The sequence below is a fragment of the Haliotis cracherodii genome, unplaced genomic scaffold, assembly GCF_022045235.1.
Source record: "Haliotis cracherodii isolate W230 unplaced genomic scaffold, xgHalCrac1.p SCAF_1, whole genome shotgun sequence".
NCBI lineage: Eukaryota > Metazoa > Mollusca > Gastropoda > Lepetellida > Haliotidae > Haliotis > Haliotis cracherodii.
Window position 1 is genome coordinate 47,498,327 of NW_027266264.1, and position 13,139 is coordinate 47,511,465.

A 13,139-nucleotide genomic window follows, 5' to 3' on the forward strand; every position below is an offset into this window, starting at 1 on the left:
CAAGTTAGTAGAATGTACCTAAAAGAAGTATTAATAGAATAGATAAAAAAAATGTAAAAACAAGTTCGTCTCTAATGTGTCAATATTGCTAAATGGGATCTCCCGTCTCAGCTACAACGCAAATGTACAGTTGTGTCACTCCGTCCATAAGTATATCAACCACACTTATATATTTAAGTAAATGTAAAACTCGGTTTCCTGCAGCCTCTCTGTAGACACTGTCTATCTTCATTTGTGATATTATATAACCACCGTGAATATTTTTGGAAGAGTTCGTTTGTTCTTTAACGCCGCATTATTCCAGCTACATGACGGTGGAACAGACAATCCAGTGATTGATATCATGAGCGTCGATCCACGCAAATGGGATAAGACATGCATCAACCAAGTCAGCCGGCCTGACCACCCGATCCCCTTAGTAGCCTCTTACGACAAGCTTGGGATGTTGAAGAACTTTTCTAAACCGGAACTTCACGGGTCAAATATTTTGAGAGGGTGCTACCTTATTTGCGAAAACTTGTGCCGAATTTCTTTTCCTTGTGAACAAAATATGTTTAAATCATATCAAGTAATGTTGATAAACACAGCAGCCGTGCTTACCTGTACTATCTACTTTGTTTTAACGTTACATGAATTGACAAACATAATGTTTTTGGGGAACCGTTACAATGTGACAGATTTATAGTCATTGCCATATACGGCAAATACATGTGTACCTTTGCAATAATGTTTAAAAAAGGAACGAAATCTTTTTACATCATTCATTTATTTCTGTATTCTCACACAATGGTCGCAGCGTAAATGTATGTACGAACATATCATCATCCAAACAGAACATGCGCATGTGTGACGCCTTCTCCATCCCAGTACTGCCCTACATTCATACACCTGATACATTTAATGAGAAAATCATATTTACATATGCCTCTATTAGTACATGTACAACTACCATTGCAACTACAATAGGATCTTTGAATGGCATTTAGAAGTGATACACATGACATATTTATGGATGTCAACTTCTTTATAATGAGGAACACAACGTTTCGGATTATATGCGTACTCATTCATCATGTGAATAATGAAGGACTAAGCATATACTCCAAACGCTTTGTTCCTGATAAGAAAGAAGTTCGCATCAATAGATTTCCTTTCTTAACTACGATAGAGTTAAGTCGGCATCCAGACATGTCTCCACTCTATACGAGTCAAATTGTATTAGTATACACAATGTCATTGTATTCCTTTAGTAAGGCGTTCTTTCCTTCGTACTTTCATAACCGCAGATCCTTGGCACTATTGACGCACTAGTACGATGATGTCGTATTGCTCTGACATAAGACTATAAATTGCACACTATTTTCGTTCAATGTTTGAAATATGTGTGCGTCACCAATCATTGTTGTGGCAACTCTAAAATTACAATATATGAGCGAATATCATATAACTGTAGCAGGGTATGTTAGGATCTCCTCAGTCGTCGCTCGAATTCCTTGTACACGGTTAGATCATCCTCGTTCATCCCTAAATGAGACATTGTATATTGGTTAGACATATCTGAAATAATACGAATAAATACTTTGCTAAAATGTTATTTATGTGGTTGTGTTTGAATATTATGAACGCTGAGTAGAAGAATCTCTTCAATAGATATTCAAAAACAAATAGATACATGAGTTTGTGTACTTACACGTATATGTAACATTTATCTTGTTGCCGTAATACCACATGTAAATGGACATTAGGGTGTTGTACTTTTCATATCGTGCCATATTAACACCAACCAAAGATACGATAGGATATATAACGTACTTGTCCTTTTGACCTTCCTCCTACTGTCATCGTCTATGCTTTTTTCTTGATTTTCTTTGAACAATACTCGGAAGCTGGATAAAAGAAACATTATCCTCATATAGTTTATAGTTTGACTAACCATGAGGAATAACTGCTAATAGTCATCGATAATGTCAACAATTTAACAGAGGTTATATTTGTATGCGCTCAGTTGGAGGAAGCTTCTAATATTCTTTTGGGATAGTTTCATAAAGTATCATAGGACGTCAGCAGGCACGATCGGACAATATCGAAAAACAAAGCACGCAGACTAAGTATGATGTAACAATGTTATTCATCATAATCTGCTCTGTACATTATCTTTTACATTAAACGTTTATATGGCGTGGTATAGTACGCGTTAAACAAAACTTAAAGAAAAGACCAACAATACCATGTTTTCGCATATTAGTTTACAGTTACCTTTTCCCATCTCTTTGTAACAGACACGAACTGGCGTTGGGGCGTTGGAATACTTTTTCTAACTTCTGGTTTTCTTCATCTGAATACAGTCGCCACTGCCCCTCCAAATCCTGCCATTGCCACACCCAGCTGTTGTCTCCCTCATCCATATCTGACGCAGCGTCTTCTAAACAGAAGAATATTTCATGTTGTTGACTGCAATGTCCATGGTTTGCTTTTGCATGTTTGACGGGTGCCATCGGTGGGGCAGGATACGCTCACCTTTTCGCGAACAACTGATATCATCACCATTTGATAGTGATTCATAAACACATGTTCATGATATGGTCGGAATCGTGCAATCGACTCTGCTCTTGGCAGATATTTCTGATGAATATTTATTTACCATGTGAAGGCTTTCCTTTGTCTGCTACTTCAGCGAGACCATGACACATCTGCCCATCTGTTTGTGTCACTTCTTTCAGACTTTCAATTGGATCTCTGTAACATGTTGGTAACAAGTGACATCACTCTCTAGTGAAAATCAAGAACCGATTATCGAGAACTTCGTGAAATTAACAAATTTGGAATATGAATGTTAAAGTAAGACGAACATGTAACGAACAGGACATACTTCCTTTTCCATGCATCTACTGAAAGAACGCAATACAACATCGTTTGATTCACGAAACAATCAAAACACATACTTTCACAACACAATAACGTCATTAGATGTCATGGTAATCATGTCAATGGATACATACCTAAGACTCAAATCTATCTTGCCTTCCTGTCCACATCTATACACATCAATGTGTGAAGTGAGCCGCCACCTGACCTGCGAAGGAGCGTCAAAAAGTGCAAAAAAAATCTTATCTGTTTGAGTTGTTCTTATTTAACGCCGTACTCAGCAATATTCCAGCTATATGACGGCGGTCTGTAAATAATCCAGTCTGAACCAGACAATCCAGAAATTGGGATACGATGACATGCGTCAACCAAGTCAGCGAGCCTGACCACCCAGTCCCGTTAGTCGCCTCTTACGACACGCAAAGTCGCCTCTCTCGGCAAGCATGGGTTGCTGAAGACCTTTTCTGACATTCTATTCTATCCTATTATTACATCACATAGTAACTTCTTTTATTCTATTTCACTACGTTCATTGCTACTTCTTGTATCCTTCATCAGGTGAATGCTGAGTAAGTGCATAGCGTAAATATAGATAAATCATGGTATATTTACACAACACAAGGTGGGAAGAATGTACAAAGATAACAATATACTGAGAAAGCTAATGAGATGTATTCATTTATCCCTTATGTAGGTATAATGAAATTGACAAACCCGAACTAAGCCACTCAGTTGGTTTTCGATGACCACTCCAACACCACCCGACCCGCCATCCTGGAATCCATACCTGTGCTCCCAGTCAGGACCTAGCAAAGGTAAATGCACGAAACAGCGTCATTAAGCTGACTCTATTAACACTAACATACATTACCTCATTTATGCCAAGAGATTAAACACATACCATTGAGGTTTCTATTCAGATTTTTTTTAAATCTTCTTCAGGAGAATATGGGTATGTTTGTTTGATTACACATATGTATTAACATTTTTAATAATACTTCTCATTATTAATAATACCTCTAGTGACTTCACATCCGATGTCAAACGTCATGTCTGAGGTATTATATCTTGGCTGATCAAGGACAACCTTCACATCAAAGGCGCCCTCTGCACCATACCTACACTCAGATCTCTGACCGTTGTCCCAGTGTACGAGCACCCAATCTGTCAAATACACATTTGTTATTTGCGTTGAGACACGTTTTCATTACAGTTAATTACTATTACAGTGTTAAGATATACCGCACAATTAACTGGACACATTATTATTGATCTTTTTTTAAACCTGAAGTAGGTCATATCAACGTCGTTTGTTTATGTCCAAACACCATATGCAGGTCCATGTTGACAGTAAACTTTATTTTAACATTAAAATATATATCAATTGATATCTCAAAAGACTAAACGTAAATGCAAACTAACACAATACTATTACATAAAATACATTTATGCATATGTAAATTGCCCCTCATTAATTATCAACATAAGCTGCAATATTTCACCTTCATAATGGCTTCCAAAGTACATTATTTCGTAAGAGTGAGTGAGACGGTTAGTTGGGTTTAACGCCGGTTTGAAAAGCATTCCACTTCGTCGTGTCAGTTTAATATGGTGGGAAAGCCAGAAGTGACGCAGGTTTCAGACGTTTACCACTTTGATGAAACGCACGAGCACGGGGATGGGGCTGACAAACCTAGAAACCGGAGCGAACCGATATTCGAACCTACAACCAAAGGCATACCAGGCGTATCCGTGCCCCCTATTCCTTAAGAAGTCGAAAGATAGTGAAATATATAGTTAATAGTGAAATATTTGGTAACCGAGGAAGGAGACCCAGAAAAACAAATGTTAATAACACAGAGATTGCTATAGAGATAAACATGTAGTGTTGAGATTTTGACATCAGATAACAGAATTAACCCTTTCTTGCTGCAATGTGACTGACGATTGTCCCGGGTCCCTCCGTGTCCTGGTTATCCCACTTCCAGTCTTTGCCACGAGCCACTCTGCTGCCAAGATGTGGCAAGCCTGGCAGCTCCAGATTAGTGTTGAGCTCGGAATCACTTACGCCCTTTTCAATCAATTCTGTCACCGACTGTGCAATTTCCCTCTGAAAATGAACGGAAGATAACTCAACAACTGTATGTAAAACACATACATTGTAATTGGAACCTAATAATATCATTGTACAAATGCAGGAGTCAAAGATTTTGTGTTACGATGCTGGGTTATGGAACTTGTCAATTTCATTAAAATGACCAAACAATCATTGAAATAAGTTTATGTTTGTGTATAAAACTTACAGTTAAATACATTCTATTAATTTGACATTAAATATCTTACAACTAAAACGTATAATCAGTTATTACGTATAATACCTGAGTGTTTTAGGTAACATATTGTATCTGATTTAGTCAGGTATTAAACGTGATGATGAGAACGTGTGCTGATGTATACTACGTCACATTCAGATGTTATAGATGAACTAGCTATACGTTTTAACTGTAACACATAAAAGTATATCAAAGCATATGATTGTGTATTGTGATATTGTGTATGATCTTATGTATTTTGATACAAACCTGATCTTCATCATCAAATTCACCCCCCAGTGCACTGAGGAGAGTTTGTATCTGGTTTGGTGTTGTCCCTGTCTCAGTGCCGAATCCGTTGTTGATGCATTTAAATACTTTGCTGATTGTTGTCTAGATATTGGAAAGACAAACATGGTGATAACATAAATATGATAATTAAATATATATGCCAATGTACTCAAAGTTACTTCGACAAGTATTGTCTCTATTTCAGATGTAGTTCTTTTCGGTAACGTTCCACAGCGCTGGAGACGTAGTCGACTAAAGGTCACCATGTTATGTCCACTTGCATAATGGATGCTATCATTTCAAAAAGCATAAAATACTCATACCAACGAACTTGCACAACCCAACAGAGATGTCTTAGCATCCTGACACTGGAAAAGTTTTGTTTATTTTTATCCATAGATATACTTTCAAACTTGTATGTAGTTAAGACTGCATTTCAACTATATTCTGTAAACTTATTGTTTGTATTCTCCAAAAAGAAATAAAACATAAAAAATGAAATACTCATATCCCCCGCCAATGACATGTCCGGTTGTGTGCAAGGCATTAGCCCTCCGGAAACGAGCACTACCGCCATTTTCAGTATAAGTCAAAATCGTTGCAATGGAAACTCTTTTTAAAAATCCCGAAACATCACCACTAGACCTTTCTATGTGCCAAGTTTGATGCAGAAATATTGTTCGGTTGTCAAGATCAGCTCCGGAAAAGAGCACTACCGTCATTTTCAGTCTGCGTCAAAGTCGTTGCCATGGAATCTCGAAATATATATTTTATTTAAAGTTCGAAACGATCAAAAGGGACCAGTTCATCACCTGAGCTATCTTTGTGGCAAGTTTGGTTAAGATATCTCTCGTGGGGTTTTTTTACTTTTGCTCCGAAAACGAAACGTGACGGACGGACGGACCGACAACACCTATATCCTCCTTCACTTCGTGGGATATTTAACTGAAATACTTCAAATATACATCGTAACAATTTCATACTTGAACTCGCTGGTACTTGCACAGTTTTGTAATGTCCGATCCCTCGAGGCAGAACCCGTTGCTCTTATTTGCCAGGAAGATCATGAAATCCTGTCAATATAATAAGAAGAAGATATTGCGATAGAAAGTTGTGATCACCTATATCATCTCCAAGAAAATATTTATAATTCTTTACAGGACTAAATACATGTACAACAGGAAGGTTCATACATACTCTGTCGGCTTGTCCCACAGGAACCCATACAACAGGCTTTGGAAAGATTGATTCAATCGTCAGCCTTTGAAGTAAATCAATAATCTGCATCTTCACCTGCAAACGTAACATTGAAATATAAAACTTGATTCAAGAACCTCAAAACACGATAGACTTTGAATCACGATTTTAGTACTCGCATAACTTGAATAAGTCACACGACATTGTAAATGGTTGAATGTTATAGTCTCTTAACATTTACGTTCTGACGTAGAGTAAAAATAGAAAACTGTTTTTGAAATACTTAATCTTTTGCCAGTAGCGCATATCGTGTAACGATACCAGTCGTAGTGTTGGTTTGTTTGTTTGTTTGTTATTTAACGCCGCACTCGCCATTGTTCAAGCTATATGACTGCGGTATGTAAATAATCGAGTCTGGACCAGACAATCCAGTGATTGACATCATGAGCATCGATCTACGCAATTGGGATACGATGACATGCATCAACCAAGTCAGCGAGCCTGACCTCCCGATCGCCTCTTACGACAAGCATGTGTTGCTGAAGTCCAATTCTAACCCCGATCTTCATTGCAATAACATTTAGTGTATATCGTCACACAATCACTGAATAAACTTCAGGGTCATTCAATTGTTTTCTCTTATTCTGTATAATGACAGATAGTAATGGTACTTGTGATATCATATGGTGACACAACAAGTTCCTACCTACCTGGGTGTCTGTACGGCGGACATCTCTAACACCAGTGTCACTCTCATTCGATGCATTTCCATCTGTGAAGATGATCAGGCGTGGTCGAAGGGCGACAACTCCAGATAAATTTATTATTCCACCTGGCAATATTGATATAGAGTTAATCGATATGTGGAGCTGGTCATTCGTGTCAACTTTAAAGGAGTAAGGATACTCACTCAGAAATATTTTCTTCTACATGTAGTAGCAGCTGTAGTACAAGGTTTTCTTCAATGTCTATCTCGCAGTGCGATATCGGATCCACCGGATGAAAAAGAAGAGAAAGCCTATCTCGCACATTTAAGTTTGTCTTCATATCCTTACCTCGGCGTTTGATACAGCATATGCACACAAGTATTGCCTCAAAGAGAGGAGATTGACCTCCGAGCTCTAGTCTTTCTGTAACATAGAGAAATATTGGAAAATATGTTTAAAACATATTTATTTTTTAAAAAAACCGTGTAAACCTGAATCGGAGAACAAGTAAAGACTTTTGTTAATACCACTCATACAATGTCATTAAGTATAATGTACAGTCAAGGGTAAGTAATAAGGTAGTTATTTTGCATAAAAACAGTCGACTCTGAGCATGCTGAAGTAAAACGCTGTAAACAAAACTCAGTTTCATGAGAGATTAAACGATAGTTTGCACTTAGACAAAGTTTGAAAAATCGGCTGATATGAAATTATGAAAAGATTTTAGCATTTCTAAATAATTTTTTGCAATAACATCTGCATTTCCATAATGAATAGAATTTAGATCATAACCTTTAGAGTAAAAAGGCCTGTTCTTCTCATGGAGACTAGCTGGTACTGACAAAGAAATAGTTAAGCGCATCTTCATGGTGGTTGCACTAGCACAATTTTGATTAGCTGACATAAACATTTAAAATCTGTCAGCATAGAGGTCACTCCAGCCAAGTCTCGTACAATATGGTTAACCAAAAGCCATAATTAACGTCAAAATAGACATTGTATGCCTTTATGCACAGTGAAATAAATTCCACCATCTCAGGAAGTGTAAACCCGTCTAAATTTGAAGGTTGAAATATGTTCACGTGAATAACTGCCAATCGAATGCATATCTTTATACGAATAATTAACGGAAGATGAGGAAATATTATCTTCCTACCAATAGCATCTCTGACGCTTGCGTAGTCATTGCTGAGGTGGTGTTCAATCCGTGAAGTGGCGCCGAATGCAACCACCCCAATATTTTCTTCTAATTCATGCGCCTGCACCATATCCTCAATTCCTGTTATTTACAAAACAGAGACAACATGAAATACATAGAAACTAAAGTGCGACTATAACAAGTAGTTACTGGTTGTCAAACGTTGAAGTTGAGTCAGACATGGGACATGGGCTTCAATCATTTAAATCTGAAAAACTATATCCAGAACTAAAGCAGGCGTGACTATACGTGCCATCAATGAATTCGAGTGCCTGTCTCTTCATCTTTTGCAGTCCCTGTTGACCAATACTTGCGGATGTGTCGAAACATAGGACAGTGCCCAGTGAGGTTGGAGCACGAGGCGGGAATGGTTGCACTACAATACCAACAACAAACAATTTAAACTTTAAAAAAAACCACAGATGCATTTGTACTTTTACAAATAGAAAATGAAACTGGAAGATATGTGTATGACCAACACGCATAAAATGGGTAAACATGACATGTAAACCTGTTCCATATGTGTGTAGTAAACAGTCTGTTATTGATGGTGATCCCTGATATTTCTACATTTATCTACACATCTATCAAGAGCGTTGCTCATACCTACAAACCTAATCAAAATATTCGAATGGCAAAGATGATAGTTTACTGTCCTTACCTATATATGGTCTTAAACTATATTTCTTTCATCTAAATAAACGAAGTGATTACACACTTGAATTCAATTCCCTTTCAATTGTTGCGTTTATACGATTTGCCCGTGGATCGTTGCCCACGATGTGAATGAACGGTGCCACGTAACCTGAAACAACAAACATGTACATTACATATCCACTTTCTCCTATCAATAGTATTAACCCTATGTCTAATGCTACAAGTTAACAAAGACGTCAGGAACACAGATCAACGCACACATTCGCAAAGGGTTATCCAACTTGCAAACTTTACACTGACACTAATGCACTTTTTCATTCTATTTTGTATAGTATGTTGCCATGTACCATGGATTTTGTATACTACTTGCATCTATTCTACACCTTTAGTTTCAGTATGTTCTTCATTCATTTACCTTCCGGTAGACTTTGATATCTATCGGACATCGTCATTCCAGACGCCTCTCCGTTCCTGTAAACATAAATGTTTTTGACAGCCAGACGGTCACCCATTTTACAAATTGAATCAAATTCAAAGTTCAACTTCCACGTTGTAAGGAGTAAACGGTTTTTGTTTTGTACCTCACAATCAGTCCTTCCAACAACCAGGAATTAACACCCTGTATATATAATGCTTGCCTTGCTACATACCTTGACAGCAGCGTAGGAGGCTTCACATCAGGGGCTGTGTTTAGAACAGGTGATGGAATTGTGAACATATTGTTTTCTCTAGATTCATTATAGGAGGCTAATTCGGGTGTTGTCGGGCGTGGGTTAACAAGGTTTACTGATGTCTCTGAGTTGTCAAATTGATTTGCAGATTGGGTATGTTTAGTTTTTGTTGAATCGAAATGAGACTTGTCACGGTGCATCAACTGTTTTGTTTCAGAATGCCTTTTGTCCTCACTTGTAGAAACAGAGGGTGGCTCTGATTTCTGGACAAACAGGGTCTTGTCACTCTTACTGGTAAGAGCTTTTTCCTCTCTCTGGTCAGAAGTAACATTTGGTCTCCCGCCTGCTGCCAACGCATGTACGTGTGTTGCATCGTTTGTCTTCGGCAATTCACGTGTTGCTTCCTCGCCATCTCCTGAAACTCTTGACACTAGCGGAGACGAAACACTACACTGTCCAACAATGTGACTTTCAGCAGGATGTGGGTTGCTGATTTTTGTACCTATATTCAAAGATTCCATAATGGTATTCAAGGAAGTCCGCAGGAATTCATTCTGAAGTCTCTGTTCCTCCAATCTGGCCTCAACGCTCTCCTGATGTGACTTGAATTTCCGCTCTAGTTGTTCATACGTGTGTGCGGACGACTCATCTTAACACGAAGCATAGTTATAAGTCGATTATGTTCGGTTTGTTTTGATTATATTAAACTGGAAACAGTTAAGAAAACGTTCTACATGTCCTGTAACTGATACAGATATTTGCATTGTACAAACATGTGTGTCAATGTGTTTCCTTTTCCTTATGAGACCGCCTCCGTGGTCTAGTGGTAGAACGTCCGACCGGAGAGCGGAAGGTCCGGGGTTCGATCCCGGGCGCGTCATACCAAAAGACTTTAAAAGATGGTACTTGTTGTTACCCTGTCGGGCGCTCGGCATTAAGGGACTAAATCAAGGACTGTGTCTGAGTGGGGTATTCATGTTATACTGCGGCATGGTATCTCAGTGTGCGAGCACTATAAATCGGCATCAGTCCGGACTAGTACAAGCAGCCACCCCCCCCCCCCCCCCCCCCCCCCACACACACACACACGTGCATGCACGTCGCTATATAAGTGCAATAATCTTGGACGCGACGTTAAACACCACCTCACCTCACCTCACCTCTTCTTCCTTATGTCACTGAACACTTGTTTGGGTAATGGCATGACGATAAGGTTGGTAGCTAATTTATATATTTCTTATAAAATCATGTCTCATTTTAAATAATAGTTACCTTTGACACAGGTAAAATCTCTGATACCATTAGCCCCAGATACCCGATCTGCCGACCTCCTGTGCAAGAAGATACAATATTAATGAGAAAGTGATACGAGATACATTTAAACGAACGTCTTCCTCGTGTAATGCTCATAGTGTAGTAAGTTTTATGTCTCTGTACGTACCTTGGTGTCAACTGGGCGACACGTTTCTTGCCACATCCATCTTCTTCCCTTGGTTGCTCTCCAACAGAAAACATAAAGTCCCCACCCCCATGTGCTCCTAGGTCATTCTCTTTCAGTTCAAATCTCACATCTGTATGTACCTCCTCCAAGACTAAATTCCTAAAATTCTTCCCAACAACCTTCACGTTGTCCCTGAGTTTTTCCAGAAAAGTTAAATCCACGTGAACAAGTTCCAAACTTAGTGGAGACGCCTTTAGAGTTATTATTCTACTTTTATAGTCTTTAAACATCATGACAGCAAACTGCTGAAGCTTTCTAAAGTTATCTTTGCATAAGACACCGACAATGTTTGGGATAACATGAGAGTCACTCTCGTTCACGTGTATGACTAATGTTGAGTGGTATGAAGAGTGTTTTGAGGTGTCCCAAGATAACGTCACAAGGTGCCCCTGCTCTGAAGTGACAAGAGTTCAGATATTAAGCATTCCAGATGAAAACGCTAAGAGGTGTACTCGTGTATGAACAATATCATTGCACACCTTGTAACTCAGTGTATCATAGAAGGAGATTGTATTCTACATATGACTTAGTTGTGCAGTGGCACACACAGACACATTATAATCTAAATACACATGTTGGGTGGTTTCACACAGAGCAGAATGTAATGAAGTAATAGAGTTGAATGTATGGAACATTTTGGATTTTTTTCTCATTGTTTCTCAAAAAGTACTGTGATCAAATATGTGTATACCTGTCAAAGTCCCGCGATCAGATAACGTCAAAGCGTTAGTGTTGACCAGTATATCAACAACTGAACAAGACCTGGTTAACGTCAGAGTGCAAGTTTCACGGAACTCCCGAAACACCAGGGAATCGATGTCATTCCAATCAGTGGTGGAAGGCGTCGAGGCACACCTCTCTCTTAGTTCCTGAAGTGGATCGGCTCCATGCTCCATCACTTAAAGGTAATTTACATATTTTTGCGATTTCTCTGTAGTTACAATTTGTAGCCATGCATTCACATCTGGCATTATCTCTAGTGGCGTCAGCGCGTGCATGGGGTGATGTGACTATATATACATGTACATGTATGCAAGTGTCATATCATGCAGTAAGTAGTTCGTTTAAATGGTGATTTATTAACGATAACATATTCAAGTACAAAACAGTTTGAAAGGCATGCTTATTTAATAGACGTATGCCCGGAGCATAGTGTCTCTGTGGCCTCAGAAAGCATCGTACTCCTTTACACAACACTTTCATCTACAATCTACTCCTAGAGCGTAATTAAGAACGTTCGTAGATCTGGAAGTGAAGGTGCGTACTTACTTATTAAAGTGGTGATGCGTCCTTGACCTTGAATGCGACACACGAATTTGCATAAGCTCTACTTCCCTCCAACACCCGCCTGGTATTGGTCACATTAAACCGAAAGTTGTCAGAGCTATATATAACTGGAAATACCACGCTTTATATAGACCAACTCAACTTCCAAGAATAGATTCGTCATGTACAAATGGCGACGTGCAGGAATTGAAAATTAAAACAAATTACTTCCTGTCAAAAGTGTTTCGCCTGTTTGAATTATCATATGTTCATAGAAAACGACACCGTGTCTGTCATATGCAATTGAAAATTCAACTCACTAAACAAAAGTTACTAACGCTTAGAAAATCAATACGTTAATTGTGTTTTGTCGTTGGGGTAAATTTACATTGTGACGCCCCACAGACGTACAAATGTGGAGAAAATCATAGGATGGAAAATCGTAAGTTACCGTTAAATGTTCGATAAGATTTA

At 38.6% G+C, this 13,139-nt stretch overlaps 1 protein-coding gene across 1 annotated transcript; it reads right to left on the bottom strand.

The window, feature by feature from the left end:
• Window positions 1–749: 749 nt before the first annotated feature.
• Window positions 750–12,683, bottom strand: LOC139478573 (uncharacterized). Its single transcript, XM_071261113.1, has 22 exons — window positions 12,669–12,683; window positions 12,091–12,297; window positions 11,340–11,793; window positions 11,171–11,229; window positions 9,878–10,547; window positions 9,643–9,698; window positions 9,289–9,375; window positions 8,824–8,946; window positions 8,529–8,651; window positions 7,721–7,795; window positions 7,376–7,497; window positions 6,666–6,761; window positions 6,452–6,541; window positions 5,448–5,570; window positions 4,786–4,975; window positions 3,883–4,029; window positions 3,580–3,671; window positions 3,000–3,073; window positions 2,642–2,736; window positions 2,257–2,422; window positions 1,813–1,886; window positions 750–1,524 (listed from the first exon to the last, which is right to left on the bottom strand). Coding segments are annotated over exons 1-22 (3,186 nt in total). The 5' UTR covers window positions 12,670–12,683; the 3' UTR covers window positions 750–1,462.
• Between the last annotated feature and the right edge of the window lie 456 nt (window positions 12,684–13,139).